This window comes from Oryctolagus cuniculus, chromosome 16, assembly GCF_051225735.1.
Source record: "Oryctolagus cuniculus isolate XC-2025 breed Fujian yellow rabbit chromosome 16, ASM5122573v1, whole genome shotgun sequence".
Classification (NCBI taxonomy): domain Eukaryota; kingdom Metazoa; phylum Chordata; class Mammalia; order Lagomorpha; family Leporidae; genus Oryctolagus; species Oryctolagus cuniculus.
Genome location: NC_142882.1, coordinates 59,155,106 through 59,174,325, shown reverse-complemented (window position 1 = coordinate 59,174,325; position 19,220 = coordinate 59,155,106). Strand labels below are relative to the sequence as shown.

At 39.5% G+C, this 19,220-nt stretch overlaps 1 protein-coding gene across 5 annotated transcripts in view; it reads right to left on the bottom strand.

Annotated features, from left to right (window-relative positions):
* ITPRID1 (ITPR interacting domain containing 1) overlaps positions 1–19,220 on the bottom strand; it is a 129,504-nt gene that overhangs the window by 99,659 nt on the left and 10,625 nt on the right. For 4 of the 5 annotated variants that reach the window (XR_016222594.1, XM_089315473.1, XM_089315474.1 and 1 more), the window contains one exon: positions 43–224. Coding sequence is in view for 3 of the 5 variants with exons in the window: in XM_089315473.1 (XP_089171599.1) it covers positions 43–202 (160 nt within the window). In the remaining 2 variants the exon portion in view is untranslated. Of the gene's footprint in view, positions 1–42; positions 225–19,220 lie in introns of those variants that run through there. The other variant, XM_070059415.2, reaches the window with a different exon arrangement.

The window sequence follows — 19,220 nt, the reverse complement described above, 5'->3', positions numbered from 1 at the left end:
CATGCCAGGATGTTTTCAAATAGCCCTGGGCACCTTACTCACCCACCAGAGGGATTGTGGGAGTCTCTCCTTCCTTTCTGGGGTCAGAAAACGGCTGCTCTTCCAGGGGAACCCATGCCTTCTTAGTGAGCCTCAGGATCTTTCGCTTGCTCTTTTCCTGGCCTTCTTGAGGTTTGTCAGGCCCTTGTGACATCTCTGCCATCCTAAGAGAATAATTCTGCAAACTAACATAAAATGCATATACAAATAGATCAGATACAATAAGCTGTCAGGCTTGGCTCAGTGAGTGAGAGAAGCTTAGTTAGAGGAGTCACCTAGTTTCACAGTCTTCCAAGTCTTCCAAGTCCCTGGTCTCAGCTGGGTGAAGTGGTACACTCTACATGGAGAGGCAGCTGGAGACCAGGGGCAAAGTTGGCCTCCTGAGCCAGCAGGCCACACCTTTCCATTGGAGATTCAATCTGGTGGCCTGGGATTTGGATGGAGGATAAAGAATTTGGTCTTGAGGACATACCCAGTGACTCTCCTTCAAATGTATCTAATAGTTTCATCTATTAAGATATATCTGTTGGCCGGCGCCGCGGCTCACTAGGCTAATCCTCCACCTTGCAGCTCCGGCACACCGGGTTCTACCCCGGTCGGGGCGCCAGATTCTGTCCCGGTTGCCCCTCTTCCAGGCCAGCTCTCTGCTGTGGCCAGGGAGTGCAGTGGAGGATGGCCCAAGTGCTTGGGCCCTGCACCCCATGGGAGACCAGGATAAGTACCTGGCTCCTGCCATTGGATCAGCACGGTGCGCCAGCCGCAGCACGCCGGCCGCGGCGGCCGTTGGAGGGTGAACCAACGGCAAAGGAAGACCTTTCTCTCTGTCTCTCTCTCTCTCACTGTCCACTCTGCCTGTCAATAAATAAATAAATAAATAATTCAAAAAAGATATATCTGTTAAGACCCAAGATGTTGGGGTAGAATGAGGGCTTTGACAAAAGGTCAACCTGAGTACCATTTCTGCAGCTTATTTCATGGCTGACTATTAATTTTATTACCTCTGTATCTTCTTATTTTTAAATTGAATATACATTGTACAGACATTTAATAATTATCAATCTTAGCAGAGTCAATTACATAATTTCATTGTCAATGAAGGAAATAACCTGATAGTAATAATTTTATAGCATACTGAAGACCCAAAGGGTTAAGTCACATGCCCAAAATCATACAGCCAGCTAGGACTTAAATCCAGGCACCAAGTTCCAAGTATATTCCATGGACTACCTACATTATAGAGTGGTTGGAACAACTAGAATATCTATGAATTATTTATGTACCTGACACAAAAAATATCATTTGCTGCCATTATCTCATTTTGACCTTTATTAACAAGATTTTGTTGAGCTCACAAGGGCAAAATAGAAGACGGAGCTTGGGGCAGTTGTGTAAGTTGCTCAATCTCCCCAGACTATGAACACCTTGAAAACAAGGGCCATTCTCTTACTTACATGTCTGTAGTATTTGATTTTTGGGCACAGAGTAGATGTTAGTATGTGTAAGACTAAAATAGCTAAAACTAGCATTCAAACCCATTCTCTTTGACTAAATTCTTTCCTCAAGAGGTCCTCAAAAAGTTTCTGAAAAATTCATATTATGAAAAATCTATTTGTGGATTTCAGAACAAACTTATTTGTAAATTTAGTTTCTCATGAACTTTCTAAAGTACCTTCATACCTGAGTTTGCATTCATTTATTCTTCAATTTTAGAGAAATGACTAAATAGTCAAACACCTATGTCAACATCATCGCTGGCATGCCTAAGCTGATCATGAAATGCAAACCACCAAATCTAACTTGTGTTCGAGAAGGGCAATCCATTCATATTTATTGTAAATACTTGAATAGTCTCTTTCGAGAAGAGGTGAGCATTAAAATGCAATTGAAAGTACCAATTTTATTCCATGGTTTATATATTCAAATGAGGTTTCCTCTTTATTGCTTCAATTATAAATCATTGCCAAAATGAATCATAATTGTGATGACATAATTTTATGTTAAAAAAACTAACAAAGTTCAATTAGTTAAAATTAGTACAAAAGGTAGACAACTAATATTATGTTAAATAGTAAGCATGCTACCTAGTTTAATTGTGGAAAGATCCTCTAGCTATATAATTATAAATTATAAAATTAAAATATAAATTAAAAGTATAATTATAAAATTTTCAAGTTATAAAAATTAGAGTCATAAAACTATAAAAATTTCAATGATTATACAAGACAAAAATCATACAGATTGGATTATATGTCTAACCATTACAGAATTGTTTGGTATGGTAAAATTTGTAACAGCAGGCAAAACAAACTTCAGGATTATTGCTATGAAATTTGTTACCTGATTTTACATGGGTTTAAGACTTTCAAACAAACAAAAAAGTTCTCTTTTCTGTGCCTTGAATCTTGTGAATATGAGTGATAATCAGAGCATCAACTTCGATGGTGCAAACTTTCCCAAGGAGGAACAACTCCAAAGTTATGCTCAACAACATTAGATATCAGACTCAATAAAGGACCAGAAGGCTTGGCAGACGACAACATTGCTACAGAAAAATAAAGTCTCGCCTTCACTGACCTTAGCTGCAAGTGAATTTCTATTTAGTGTGAGATTTCTCACTGTAGAGGGACCAGGAGCTATCAAACAGTTGATGGCACTCAAATTGCTGTTTCTTCACCATAACATCGGATTGGAATCTAACTATTGCTTTTTTTTTCTTTTTACACAGAACACTGTAAAAATCATGAAGTTTTTAGGGAAAAGTGATGATTTGTGTATGTGTCCCTTCTATAATGGCCTGTTTGACCTCAGCCACCAGCCTTCCACAACCAGTGAGGGTATGCTCTCTGCCAGCCCAGTTGTACTTGGCCATCAAGCAGGAAAAACCTGCCAGAGAAAGTGGGAACCTTTGCTAAAGGCAAGGGTCGGGATGGATTTGCAAAGAAAGACTCTTTTGTTCTCTCTGATTTAGTGGACATCTTCCCAGTTAGTAAACAAATCTGCTCAAAAAATGGATTCTCTGATGCCTGAATGATCTTCCATTGGCATCCACTCACATAACACCCAGGGCAGCCTTTTGGAAAGGGACACAAATCAGGTGCAGCCCTACATTGTCCAGTTATGGCAAGTGACCCCTGTTGGCTCTTCCCATTAGCTCCTCTGACCCCAGGTCAATTGGGTGCCCAATTCTTGTCCATTCTGACTTGGATCAAAGTGGAATTCTCTTTCTGGATCTTGCTGTCTCCTGTGCCTAAGGGACAAGTAACTTCTATTTAGATGCTGATTACTACACTATCATTAACCTTTATGTGTATGAAAAACTCCACTAATGTGTGTAATTGCTTGTATAATCATGTTTAAGTCTTTAAAAAGAAAAGTTGCCAAACTGTGACTATAAATGCCAAGAATTCAATTTTCAGCACCATGCCGTAGCTGGTAAAGCCACTGCCTACAGTGCCGGCATCCCATATGAGTCCCAGTTTGAGTCCTGGCTGCTCCACTTCTGTTCTAGCTCCCTGTTAATGAGTCTGGGGAAACAGTGGAAGATGGCCCAAGTACCTGGGCCCATGCATGCATGTGGGAGACCCAGATAAAGCTACTGGATCCTGGCTTTGGTCTGCCCAGCCCTGTTGTGGCCATCTGATCGTTTCTCAGCCTTTTGGCTAAGATCAAGTGTCGTGGCCATCTGGGGAATGAACCAGTGAATAGAAAATCTCTCTCCCTCTCCCCCTCTCTTCCCTCCTCTTTCCCCCTCCCTCTGCCTCCACCTTTCTATAACTCCACCTTTCAAATAAATATTTAAAAAATAATTTCATAAAAATAAAACAAAAACCAATATATTTAAAAAGAAAAATAAAAGAAATGTAACAAACTATTATCAAAGTTTCAATTTTTAAAAAATATCAATATGGTAAAAATTAATTATATCACATTAATTCTACTTCAAGTTTTCTTTATCTTGGAAAATTCAACCGTACTTGTTCATTTTCACAGTCAGGGCTTAAGCTCAAAATGAAACCACAGAACTTGATATTTTGATATTTAAAACAGTGGTGATAATCACATTCTTGTCCTCTGGCATTATTGAATTTTTTACACTTCTATGTGAACAAGTTGTCTTGCCAAATGGGTGGTTCATACCAGGAGAATAGGGACTGTGTTTTACCTGTCTCTATGTTCTCTATGAATTCCAGGGCAGCCCTTGGCCCAGGGTAAGCCATGACTATTAGTTGACTGTTAGGTTACCAGGGACAAGAACATCCAGTTAGCTTAGCCAGCATTCTTGGTTCATATGTGGTTAAAATGGCAAGTCCTCTCAAGTCATATAACTCTGAATTTTAATCTCAGCTATTCCTGACTTTCTGACATCCCAAACCTGGGAAAATTGTCAAACTTCTCTTATTGCCTATTCCTCATCTCTGTAAAACTATCAGTTCACAAGGACATGAGAAAATTTAGTGGAAAATGCATGCAAAACAAACAACACTCATAATGGTCTCCCTCTCTCCCTCCCTTCTTTGCTTCCCTATGTTGCCTTTTGCTATTAACCTGTAAAAAATTGTCAAATAAAGAAAAATCTCAAATCAGTACAATTTCTTTTTCCCCACAGAAGATAGATTTGATAGTCTTAGGTTGTTGATAACCTTTTTTTTTTTTTTTAGATTATTCGAATAATTGAGCAGTAGATCTGTTTGGGGAGTGTGAGAATAAAATACCTCTGTGACCATGGGAATGCAGTTTTCCCTGGGACTGGCTAGAGGCTCTTACCAGAGTCATCAGATGCCTTCAACTACAGATTTAATTCCAAAGTTCTAATCACATCCCCTAGCTCTAGCTTTGGTCATCACTTCTGAATGAGCCTTGTGGTCAGTATTGAACTCTAGGCCTCCAAGAATTTCTAACACTGTCTTCATTCATGTTTCCTTTATGAATCCTGGTCACCAGGGCATCAGTTCATCCCTTCAAATGATCTCAGAGAGTGTCCAGGCTTGTCTTGCTCCCCTCCCCTCCATATACAGTGATTTCCTCAGTAGCAGGATTTGGGAGAAGTCTTATATCCATGTGTTCTAGGAAGACTTATCCCTTTCCAACTTGTGATACCACTCAAAAGTTAAAGAAGGACTCCTCCAGAACTCCTTATGCTTCCAAAAAGATGATTATTAGGAGCCTTAGTATCCCTCACTTCACCACCATAAATTAATATACCAGTCCTAAGAGGCATGCACTCCAAGAGAACTGAAGACCATGGGAGCAATCCTATCATGACCTTGATCCATGCTCACGCACCAGTGAGCATCACTTCCTCTGGCCCAATCTTCCACATCTTCCTGGACACCCCTAACTCTGCATCCTCTGGAACTTGTGCACTGTCACCACCAAATTCCCTTTATCCTAACCTCTTCATTGAATATCCCTTCACATCTTTTTGTAATTAAAATAGCTACCTATGCCGCATAAGCTGTGGCCTTCTTTTATGGCGTAAATTTCTTCTATGCTTTTCATTGCTGCTCTCAGACCTTGTTTCCTCTGTCCTTTTAGGCAAATGTAACCATTGATATCCAGGACATTCATACTTACTTGCTGAAATTTTTAGAACGGTTTCCCCAGTGTCTTCTTGTAAGCTTTCATTATCAATACAGAGGACCAACCAACCCCAGGGCGCTCAGGAAAATGACCTGGTCACTTTCAGCAATCTTTCCCTTCACTTGATTCTCTGCTCATACTTTGTCATTGTAAGAGATGACTCTCAATTTCAAGCATCCCCTGTCACCTCTATTCTATGCAGACTTTGCACAGGCACCATTTTCAGCTCTTCCATTGTATCACTCCCTCAAACTGACTACACACTGTGATATAATCCATCTCAGTTATTCTCTATTGACCCCTCGAAACCCCTTACCAACTCCCACCTTTGCTTTCTGTTCAATAGATGATAATTCCAATATTCACATTTTCCAAATCTGGTGCTACCTCTAGCTTCCAAGTAGTGTACCTACATTGACATGACATTTCAACTTGGATATTTATAGATGAACAATAGTGCTACACTGAATTTCCCATTGTTTCCTTGGGTTCTATTTCCTTGATATCTGATTGACGCCCCACATACCTGCTCCTGTGTCCCAGCATCCTACATTTCAGTAATGACACCATTATTTAAGAAATTGCTCAGGCCATGAACTTGGGAGTCTTTATCCCCCTATTCCCTTCATATCTCACATTAAGCTATTAAAATTAGAAGACAATTCTTACAAGATAGCTTATGATGTCAACCACCTCCACTGCAATAAACTTGATATGAACCAGAACTTGTAGTCTCACTAAGACCACAGCAAAGACTCCAATGTGTATGAATATCCATACTCCCATTTTCTTTATAACCCATTCAAATCAGTATCTTAGTGACTGACTCTAAGTTCTCATCACTTCAGAATTTTCAGCAGCATTTGATGTAGTTGATCACTTCTTAATGTAAATAATCTTTCAATTCTTTAAGTCTTATTTATTTATTTGAAAGGCAAAGTTATGGTGTGGGGGGCATAGAGAGATCTTCCATCCACTGGTTCATTCCCCCAAATGACTACAATGGCCAAAGCTGGGCCTGGCCAAAGCCAGGAGCCAGGAACTCTGTCGAGGTCTCCCATGTGGGTTGCAGGGGTCCATGTACTTGAGCCATCTTCCCAAATGCATTAGCAGGGAGCTGGATTGGAAGTGGAGCAGCCAAGACTTGAACCAATGCCCATATAGGATGCCAGTACTGCAGGTGTCAGCTTAACCTGCAGAGCCACAATGCTGCCCATTAATTGGATTTGAATATATTCTTTATGATTTATTCCTCCTTTGCTCAAAGATTTTTACCTCTAACTCTTTAATGGTCTCCTTTCCAGTGCCTAAATTTTGAGTGTTTTGTGCCCCAATCTTCAGCCTACTGTTATCCCTTCTACCTACATGCACTCCCTTTGTGAGTGTGGTCATAATTGGTCCTCTGTAATCCCATACTTCAGTGTACATCATGATTAAGATATTTTCACATTTCTTTGTAAGTCTTTGTTTACACTTCTCTTTAATAACCCTGGAATTTTCTTCAAGACAGAGATTTAGCTCTTACACCATAATCGCAAGGAAAAGATACTCATTGTATGTTTGTTGAATGAATGACTGCTTAAATGAATACCAGAAAAGAGATGAGAAACATCAAAACAAATCTTGTTATGTAATATTTAAGGATGGTTTGGTATTTAGCAGTTAAACAACTTACCAGAAGTTCCAGCTACTATACCTCTACTGGAAATAGGTATACACCACATAAAACAATGCATTATAGATCTGAATTTTAAAATGCTGAGGTTATAGACACACACACACATACATACACACACACATGCATTCACACAGAAAATCATTGCCCAATTCAAAGCAAAATTTTCTGAGTAATCACTTGATGTTTACTTCTGCCATTTAGACTAAAAGTTGAGTAAATACCTTTTTTACTTTCTCTTCTGTGCTTCCCAACAGATAATAATAAGTTAATAATTAAGAAAGATCTTAATGTATCACCAAAGAACTAATTTATTTTAATTAATCAACAAATAGTTATCAATTAGTGGTATGACATTGGACATGAAGCTTCAAGTTCCCTAGGAATATAATTTCCTTTTGCATAATATAATAGAATTGGATGAAATGAGATAATTCCATAAGTTCATTATTCTATTTCTAGCCTCCACATAGACTGTTTAATATTTGGCCAATGGAGCTCACATTTTTCCAATATTCTGAAGTTATATTCATCAAATTATAAAAATAGGAATAATAGAATAGAATACTGTTCCTACCACTCATAGAAAACTACTCAAAAAAAAAAAAAAAGCTACAAAGTCAAGCCAGGAACGCCCTTCTGCTCTCCATCCCTATCCAAGTATTGAAGCCCCACAAACACTTAAAAAGATTTCCAAATGATTCAGTGAAGTAGAGGCAGATCCTGGGGAATAGAGTGTTCTGTCAACACTCTGCTGGGAGGAACACACAGTCTGTGATGACTTGTTCTGTGGGTGGCTTCCTCCCACCACGAAATATGTGAGGGGTGCTCACTCTTGCCATTTAGGAGCAAGCTGGATTTAAAGACAAGGCAGTTGTACCCAAGATGAAACTCAAAGTTAGTCTTCTTGGACTTAGAGTTTTCATCTTATGCTAGTGAAATTCAGCAAAAGACCGTGAATTAAAGGACCATATATACAGCTTTCTGGAGATTAGAAATCGCTTCAAGGCAGATAAAGTTGGATCAGCTGACTCATCTACTACTAGCCCTATTGCTCTTTCCAATTCCAAAGGGATTTTTCTTTCTTAATGATTTAGTTTTTATCATTTCTGCTTTTGTTTTCTCAACTTGTGGGGCTAGAAAATGTAACAGTAGAAGTTATCTGTGTCCTAGCTCTCCTTTTCCATCCCAACACCATTACAATCCGAGTTCTTCATGTACAAACATATTCTGAATGGCCAGAGTAAATTATTCCCAAACTCATCCTACTCTCTGATACCACAGGTTGCATATCCTTCCTAAAGTGCCTCCCTCCTCTTCACTACTTCTATTTCCTTGAACTCAAATAGAAATTTTTCTATAAAATATTTTTTTCTTCCTAACAGATTTATTTATTTTTATTTGAAAGTCAGAGCCACAGAGAGGGAGGGAGGCAGGGAGGGAGGAAGGGAGGAAGGGAGGGAAGGAGGGAAACTCTTCCATCCATTGGTTCACTCTCCAAACAGCTGCAAGAGCTGGGTCTGGGCCAGGCTGAAGCCAGGAGCCAGGAGCTTCTTCCAGGTCTCCCACATGAGTGGCATGGCCTCATGCACTTGTGCCATCCTCTGCTGCTTTTCTCAGGCCATTATCAGGGAGCTGATTTGGAAATGGAGCAGATGGGTCTCAAACTGACACTCATACAGGTTTCTGGTGTCGGCTTTACCCTCTATGCCACAACGCCAGCCCTGAACTTTCTCTCCTTATCATGCTCCTCATCTCACCCCAATCTGTTTCTGATATTCATAACAATTTGTGCAATCCCTCGTTGAATGACTTATTTATACTTTTGCCTTTCCTACCCACTGAACTCCTTGAAACCAAGGATCATGAAATTTCCTTGCATTCATGGTACTTTTTTCAAGGACACAGATTGTAAGTGATGAGCAATGACTGTTGAATGAAAGAATGCCAACTTCTTAGCTTGGACCTTATCTGTGTTCTCAGTATGTAGGAATTGTGACTTACTCATCTCTTCAGTTTCAGAGATGTTAGGCACAGTACCATGCACTAGAGGTGGCTTTTAAAAGTGCACTGTATGGCATGGAAAGCCAAGACACTGTGGCAAAAAAAAAAAAAAAAAAAAAAAACCTGCATGAAAGATCTCTGTGAGTGAGATCCCAGTGGAAAGAATGGGCCATCAAAGAAGGAGGTACCTTTCTCTGAAGGGAGGAGAGAACTTCCACTTTGACTATGACCTTGTCTAAATAAGATCAGAGTCAGCGAACTCAAAAGGCTTCCATAGCCTTGGCAACTCATGTCAAGAGCCTAGGGGGATTACTGACGCCATAAACAAGAGTGTCAATTGTTAAGTCAACAACAGGAGTCACTGTGCACTTACTCTCCATGTAGGATCTCTGTTCTTAATGTGTTGTACTATGTGAATCAATGGTATAACCAGTAATCAAACAGTATGTTACACTTTGTGTTGCTGTGTGGGTGCAAACTGATGAAATCTTTACTTAATATATACTGAATTGATCTTCTGTATATAAAGATAATTGAAAATGAATCTTGATGTGAATGGGATGGGAAAGGGAGCGGGAGATGGGAGGGTTGTGAGTGGGAGGGAAGTTATGGGGCGGGGGAAGCCATTGTAATCCAAAAGCTGTACTTTGGAAATTTATATTTATTAAATAAAAGTTTAAAAAGGGGAAAAAAAGAAAATAAGTGCATTGTATAACTGACCAAATAAACATATAAACAAGGGGTGAGCTTTTGGTCTATAGTTAAGATGCTGTTTGAGACAATCACATGTGACGTCAGAGTGCCTGGATTTGAATCCCAGCTCTACTTCCAAGTCCAGCTTCTGCCTAATGCAATCCTTGGAATGCAGCAGTTGATGATTTCAATTATCTGGGTCCCTGACACCACATGAGAAACCTAGGTTGAGTCCCTGGTTTCCAGCATTGGCCTGACCCAGGCTTAGATGTTGCCAGTGTGTAGGGAGTGAACCAGCAGATACATCTCTCTCTCTAGCTCTGTTTTTCTGATCCAATATCTGTTTCTGTTTCTCTGCTTTCAAACAGATAAAAAACATCTACTAATTCAGTATAACTAAATATTTGTGTGTTTGCTATGTACAAATGATCCCCAAAGAACTCAAAGTTGGTTACAAGAAATGCTACTTATTAAGTGGGTAATGAGGCAGAAAAAATATATATATATATGTATATATATATATACACACACACACACACATACACAGATATGTAATATATATCATACATTTTAGGAGAAGTACAAAAAAGAAACATGGTTCCCAATTATTAAAAGAGTAAATTACTGATTTGGAGGCATAGCCTTGATTTTGGATGTTGAATTTGGGATAATTGATGGGAAAATTTTCCAAAGTAACTGAAATCAGATGAACAATTACAGCATACATTTCAACAAAGCAGCATTGGCTTCGTCACAATTAAACCCATGTTCCTTCATATTAGCTTAATGAAGTCATGAGTTATCTGATAATTATTTCTCTTAAGAAAATTTCAGTTGAGTTCTATCACACCTTCTTTCATGTACGTTAGTATTGTCTTTAAAAAAATGATGGCTCAACTAACAGTCCTTAATATGATGAAGAATATTTACAAAAATCCTACAGTAAACATCACACTTGGAGTCAGAAATTAGAAGTTGCACCATTCAAATCAGGGACAAGACAAGCAGTCCCCTCTTACCACCCCTTTCCAACACTGTGCTAGATGTAAAATAGATCCGTGGAATAGAACGGAATGCCAAGAAATATACATAAATATAGACAACTGATCTTTTTTTTTTTTTTGACAGGCAGAGTGGACAGAGAGAGAGACAGAGAGAAAGGTCTTCCTTTTGCCGTTGGATCACCCTCCAATGGCCGCCGCTGCAGCCGGCGCACCGCGCTGATCTGATGGCAGGAGCCAGGATCCAGGTGCTTTTCCTGGTCTCCCATGGGGTGCAGGGCCCAAGCACCTGGGCCATCCTCCACTGCACTCCCTGGCCATAGCAGAGAGCTGGCCTGGAAGAGGGGCAACCGGGACAGAATCCGGCGCCCCAACCGGGACTAGAACCCGGTGTGCCGGCGCCGCAAGGTGGAGGATTAGCCTATTGAGCCACGGCGCCGGCTGACAACTGATCTTTAACAAAGGAACAAAGGCAATACACAGAAGATGGACTTTTCCATAAATATTGCTAGAAATATTGGACATTTATGTGCAAAAAAGTGAATCTACACAGGTCTTACACTCTTTACAGAAACTAATGCAAAATGGATCACAGACCTAAATATCAAATACAAGACTAGAAATTTCTAGAAGGTCACAGAGAAAATTTAGATGATCATGAGTTTGATGATACATTTTTAGTAATGACAACAAAGGAACAATCCATGAAAGAAAGAAATAACAAGCTGGCTTTCACTAAAATTAAAATTCCTTCTCTCTGAAAGACACTCGTACTATCAAAAAAGGATGAAAAGACAAGCCTTAGATTGGGAGAAAATATTTGTAAAAGCTGTATCTGAGAAAGACTGTTAGCCAAAATGTCCAAAGAAATCTCAAACTTAGTGATAAAACAGAATGACTGAAAAATAGGGCAAAGGCCAGATACAATATCTCATTAGAGAATATATGCAAATATAGGTGTCAAATGAGCATACGAAAAGATGCTCCACATCATATGTCATCAGAGAAATGCAAACCAAGACACCAAGATACCCGGCACTGTGGTGTAGTGGGTAAAGTTGTCGCCTCCAGTGTCAGCATCCCATATGGGCACCAGTTCCAGTCCCGGCTACTCACTTCCAATCCAGCTCTCTGCTATGACCTAGGAAAGCAGTCAAAGATGGTCCATGTCCTTGGGCCCCTGCACCCATGTAGGAGACCTGGAAGAAGCCCCTGGCTTCTGATTGGCACAGCTGCAGCCATTGTGGCCAACTGGGGAGTGAACCAGCAGATGGAAGACCTCTCTCTCTCTCTCTCTCTGCCTCTCCTTCTCTCTCTGTGTAACTCTTTCAAATAAATAAATAAATAAATCTTTAAAAAAAAGACACCAATGAGATGCCACCAACACCTATTAAAAGGATCAAAAATCCAGAACACTAACAGAACACTAACTTGTGCCAGCAAGGAGGTGGAGAACAGAACCTCACACACTGCTGGTAGAAATGCAAAATAGCACTGCCACTTTGGAAGACACACATTTTCACTCTTAACACACACTTCAGCAGTTACACTTCTTGCAATTTACCCAAAAGAGTTGAAAACTATGTCTACACAAAATTTTGCACATGGGTATTTATAGCAAGTTTATTTATAATTGACAAGACTTGCAAACAACGAAGATGCCCTTCAGCAGGTGAATGAATAAACACACTCTGGTTTATGCAGATAATGGAATATTACTCAGAACTAAACAGATAAAAGCTATCAAGCCATGAAAAGTGGAAGAAGCAAATTATTAAGTCAAAGAAGCCAGTTTGAAAAGGCTATGTAGTGTATGATTCAACTATATAACATTCTGGTACAGAGAAAACAATGGGGAAATTAAAAGATTGTTAGTTTCCAGAAGTTGGAGGAAAACAGGTATGAATTGGGTGAGCAAGGAGGTTTCTTAGGGCAGTGAAACTGCTCAGTGTGTACATCCCAGAGATTATACAACGCCCAGAGTTTAATGATGTATTGTGAGTGATGATGTGTCAATATAGGTCCATCACTTGTAATAAATGTGACATTCTGGAAGGGATGTTGATAATGGCAGGGATTATACATATATATGGGCAAGGAGTATATGGGGAGCTTCCAAACATTCATGAAATATGCACATTATATTTTAATTCCATTGTTACACAAACGTTTTTGGAGCTCCTTCATGTGGAAACTCTGCCTTCCACTCAATTTTTCTTTGAACTTAAATCTGCTCTAAAAAATAAAGTGTGTGTGTATAACTGGTTGAGCAACTCACTTTAAGATCTTCAAGTGAATAAATCTCAAGTTTAAAAAATATATTGCTATACAATAAAAATTGTATCATACCTCAGTGCAATAAGAAACCATCATGATGGTAGATCTCTTAATTACATAAATAAGAAGGTTCTGCGTCCAAGAAAACAAAACAGCTGGAAATAAGGGGCAGACTTCAGGACTTCAGCAGCTCCTGTGTCTAATTCATTGTTTCTATCTATATTACTTACAGAGGCAAATTCTAGCAGTATTTTCCCTCTGTCACCATCAGAGGTCTCACCATCCTCCCTCCCTTCTCTTTGGGATCATAGTCATAACATCTCAGGGAATGGAGAAGGGAAGAGAACTTATTCTTTACACATGATCACAGGAAACTTTAATGATATTACAACTTTCTGCCTTATTAACTACATTGGAGAAAATTAAACCTGTCCTAGATAAAAATCCACAGAAGCAAATACAGTTTATTTAAAAAACTTATTTATCTATTTTCAGTTTATTTGAAAGACAGAGAGACAGATGGAGAGAGAGATTCTACATATTCTATCTTCTGGTTCACTCCCCAAAACTATCAACATCCAGGGCTAGGCCAAGCAAAGCCAGGAGCCCAGAAGTCAATCTGGGTTTCCAACATGGGTGACAGGGACCCAGGTATTTGAGTCATCGCCTGCTGCCCCTCAAGATGAGCATCAGCAGGAAATTGGATTTGAAGCAGGGGAGTAGGAACTTGAGTCAGACATTCTGATATGGGATGCAGTTGTCCCACATGGTGCCACTAAGCCAAATGCCTGCCCCTCTTGTAGGCAATGGAGGCATTGTTGAGGATTCCAGCATTAAGGCCATTGAACTGTGGTACCCATAGGGTGCTTTCCAAACCTGAGAATCTGTCCCTAAGATTCTCATCTTTCAGTTCAGGGAAATAATCCTAAATGTAGGCTTACTTTTTAATACCTCAGTTTTATGCCTACAAGCCACCACCTCAGCTGCAGGATTTGGGTAAGAGTGAAAGAGAAGAGGTCATATTAGTTAAGTTCCTGCTACATATATTTGCTTGCTTAAATATCTTTGCATAGCCAGTCATTGTCATATGTGGCCTCCAGTCTCTCCACTCCTGCCATTCCTGATGACACAGGTTTTAGTCATCAATTGTATCAGTGAATTTAAAGTTTTTCCTTATTATCGTGGGAGATTCTGAAGTGCATAAATAGAAAAGGGAAATAGGTATTAACAGGCAATTAAATAGCAAGGTAGGTAGCTCAGAAACATAGGCAGATATATATTATATATATAATATATATTTTATATATATATTTTTTTAACAGGCAGAGTTAGACAGTGAGAGAGAGAGAGAAAGGTCTTCCTTCCGGTGGTTCATTCACCCACCAAATGGCCTCTACGGCTGGCGTGCTGTGACCATCTGAAGCCAGGAGCCAGGCACTCCCTCCTGGTCTCCCATGCGGGTGCAGGACCCAAGCATTTGAGCCATCCTCCACTGCCTTCCTGGGCCACAGCAGAGCGCTGGACTGGAAGAGGAGCGACCGGGACAGAACCAGTGCCCCAACCGTGACTAGAACCCGGAGTGCTGGCACCGCAGGTGGAGGATTAGCCCAGTGAGCCGTGGCACCAGCCTATGTATACATATTGTATATATATATACATCAGCAACACTCTGGTCAGTGGAGCACTTTGTCCATATGACGGTACAGACCACATGTAGTTAATAGAATGAGTGGGTGTCTAGCAAAACAATCTTTGCTAGGTGGCACAGGGTTGGAGTCCGGGCAGTGAGGGGTTAGGATGTAGAGTGAATAGGGTATTTGCAAACAATGAGGGAATTTTGGTTTATAAGTAAAAATTATGAACAAAGTTTAGACACCCTTTTCTCTCAATGATAAAGGAACAGAGTCCCTGGCTCCTGGCTTTGACCTGGTCTAGACCTAGACTACCTACTTGAAAAATTTCTAAGGTCAATCAAGGAAATTATTCTCTCCTAAAAGATAAGGATCAATCTGAAATTTTAGGAATAATGAAATATTTAAGATCAGTGACAATTCTCCTGATAATATACAGATATGCAGATAATATGAATAATTTTATAGCATGCACTTAAAAAGTTAGATAAAAAACAATTCCTTGGGAAAATACATTATACCAAAACTGATAAAAATGAATATAAATCTGTGTAGTATTACAACAGAAAATTGGAATCCATTATTGCAAACCTCCCAGAGAGGAAAATCCCGATACAGATGTTTTCACTGGTGAATGCTTCCAAACATTTAAGGAAGGAATCCCACGGTTTCAACAAACTTGTCAAGATCATACACAGGAGGGACGATCTTCAGAAACATGAATGAGAGCAATTTACCTTGTTACTAAAATTTGATAGGAATTTTATAATTCAGAATAAATACTGGCCACTCTCTCCTTGTTTGAGGCAAGTTTAATTGAATGCTGGTAGACATGTAGTGATTATGTTGACTCTTGCTTTCTCCTTTTAAGGTTTGAACTCTAGTATCAAATAATTTTCAAGCATGATGTAATAGACAAAGGAAATTTTCAACAGAATACTACACTGAAAAGTTCGTAGTGAGAAATAGATATACTTTTATTTTCTTAAGACCTGCAATTTTCATCCCTGGATCAAGTTGCCTGATTTGGCAAATAAAAACACAGGTTGCTAACATTTGAATTTCAGATTAAAAAGCCAAACATTTTTAGCATAAGTATAGCCCACTTATTATTTGGGCCATACTTATACATAAAGTGCTATTTGTAATTCAAATGTAACTGGGTATTCTCCATGTTGCAACCCTATCCCTGAATCAGCTCTTTCTACTATGTTCAAAGGAGACATTTTCTCTGCTACAGCCTGTTCCACCTATATCAACCAATCACCCACGGCTCCAGCACACCAAACTCAGTCTTCACATTTAGTGAATTCACTAATACATTAAAAATGCAACTCTTTAACTGCAACTTAACAAATTAGACATCCCTTAGAGAGTAAAAACCAATTAAAAAAAATCAGTGAAAAAGATACAAAAGTACCAAGATACAAAGAACAGCTACAAAAGGAAGGAAAACACAATTTGTCCATTACTCCTGACACATTGCTTGAAATGGCATTCAGAAGTAGGGAACGTATCCTAACATCTGAACCTAGGGCATTTCCATCCCCTGTGTTTTAGAACTATCTGTGTTAATGGCAGCCACCAAGGCAGTCATGAGCTTCCTGAAATCACCCAGGCCAAGGTCCATGACAATTAGATCACTTCACCTTACTGCTAATGGTTTTTCTTCCTAGGAATCACCCAGTCGCACAGCTGCAGGTAAAGCAGTTTCAGAACATGCTGTAGCTGCCCTTTCATTCCAACTGAGAGAAAATGAGAACAGAGTGAATACCCCCTCCCACAACAGGCTAAAGGGGAAAAGCAAACCAAGTTATGGGAATTACTGTAACACCATAAAGGAGTCTCAGCAGAGAATTGACCTTGTCGCTTGCTGTAGTTGTTGTCCAAAGAATTTGTGAAGTCTTGGTGTCTTCCTGTCTCTCTGTCACAGCTGCTAAGACTAAAGGGCCCTTGTGACCACAGGACTGGGACCCGGGTTTCTGTCTGCTATAAAAGCTGGGGGACACGGGGACAGTCTGCTTGCTAAGAGCCCTGGTCAAGCTGATTCTCTATGTCCTCCCCTCTAAAGGGAGCGAAGCAGCAAGGCAGTGCTGGGAGTTACTAGGAACAAATCTCAGACTCAGAGGAAGAGTGAGGAGTGAACACAAGGGTTCCAGTTGTGTTTTTATTTCTATGGAACCTCTCCCTTTAATGCCCTTCGACCTGTTGGCAGTGGCATCAGTTCTGAAAGCAGGACTGGAATGCTCTTCTCTGAGGCAGTGGATCAAACCTGTCTGTATTTGGTTACCATGGTTATGGTACCCTGAGTTACCAACCCAGTGATTTGCATTGCAAACCATTATTGGAATTGAGGTCAGTAGAACTTGATACTCAGGGTGGAGAGATTCAGTTCACAGGAACTTCAGCTGGGAAGTTCAGAGTGAATAAGACAAACCTGCACACACATCCTCAAACCCATAAAGGGAGACCGCACCTTAAGGGCTACAAGATGAATATCAGTATCTGTGAATATTTTCATCAAAAGATAAGACAATTTCGCATTAGGAAGGTAAATAAGCAATTGGTGAGCTTTTTTAAAAAAATTAAATTTCATTATCAGATTCAGGATGCATTCTTATAAATGATAGACTGTTAAACCACTACCTCAAAATAATCCTATTCTTGAATCATGCATTCCAACAAAGCCCTTTGTTTTGATAAACTTCATTATCAGAGTTTCGAATAGTAGGAAAGACCATATATATTTTAAATTATATTTAAGTTCCCACAAAGGAAGAGATAGATTCTGATGCAATAATAATGGGGGACTCCAACATCTCACTGTCATTGATGGACAGGTCTTCCAAATAGAAAATCAGCAGACACACATCAGAGTTGAGCCATTTCATAGTGCACATGGACCTAACAGACATTTACAGAACACTTTAACATCTCCAAAACATTCCTCCTTCTCATCAGCACATATTTTCCAGGATGTATTATATATTAGGCTACAAATCAGGTATCTATAAATTTTTAAAAATTGAAATATACCATTTATGTTCTCAGACCACAATGGGAAGAGAAGTTGCAATACATAGAAAAGATGAAATAGAAGTACTGAGGTTGGAGAGCAGCAAATGAGGAAGGGAGCATTAAGAACTCTTTCACCCATGGGGTTCCTCCACAGAGCTCTAGCATCAGTAGGCAGGACTTGAATACCTTCCTCCTTGCCCTGTGGACCGGCCCTCATCCTAGCCAGAAAACTTTCCTTGCCTCCTAAGACTTCTCCCTGCCTTCAGCCCCAGTAGCTGTAATGCTGCCTATTAGGAGCTCAGAAGTGTCTCAGGCGTGAGACAACACAACAGCCTCCTTCTTCCTGGGGCATCCACTATCCCCTCATACCTGGAAGACCACAACTTTGTCATCACTCTCACTAGGAGTCAGTGGCCTTGTAAAAAATGCTAATTGATGGAGCATATTTTAATTGAAATATGGCCAGAAGTACACTTGCAAAATGAAGTTCCTATTTGAATAGTTCTTGTTCCAGAAGATTTTAATGCCATTTTAAAATAAAAATTGTCATGCAACTGCATACATACACATATACACACACACAAACAAATTATCCATATTGTTATGATTCATTACTTATAAATGTATTTATTTATGTAGCTTAATATTGGGGAGGAGGCAGTACATGAGCATTTAATTCTGCATTGCAAATTAGGAAAACAGGATCTTATATAAGCTCTGTTCCTACTATAATCAGCTTGGGAAAATCAATTTCTTCTACAGTTAATTCAGAAAAACGATGTGCACATCAGTGGATCAAAAATAAATCTTTCTTTATTTAAATGAATGTATAGTGCTATCAAATATATCCAAGCCTATGAAATAATGGGTAGTTCATAGCCAAAATACCTTCATTCTAAGAAAACTCTTCCAGATAGAACACTTCCTTTTTTAGGTCTGTCCTCCAACATAGAGAACAATATCATCCTGAGGGACAGAAATACTTCTAAAAGTTGAAGTATTTCACTGTCCAACTAATGCCACATGGAAATAAACTCAAAATTGTAATATAGTCACTGTTGGTGAGGAGAAGAGAGAGATCTATGAGATCTTATATGTAGAGCACTCTGGCCTGCTCTGAGGATATGGAAAACGTATATTGGAAATTAGGGAGTCTAAACTTTGACGTAAAAAAGATTTGGAGTTAGCCAAGGAGACAGGGGGAAGGGAAGTAAACTACAAAGGGTTAGTTCAGGGGGATGGAGAAGAGAAGGTTGGAGAAGCAATACCATGTATTTTCTGTATCTCAATTAGTAATTCTGA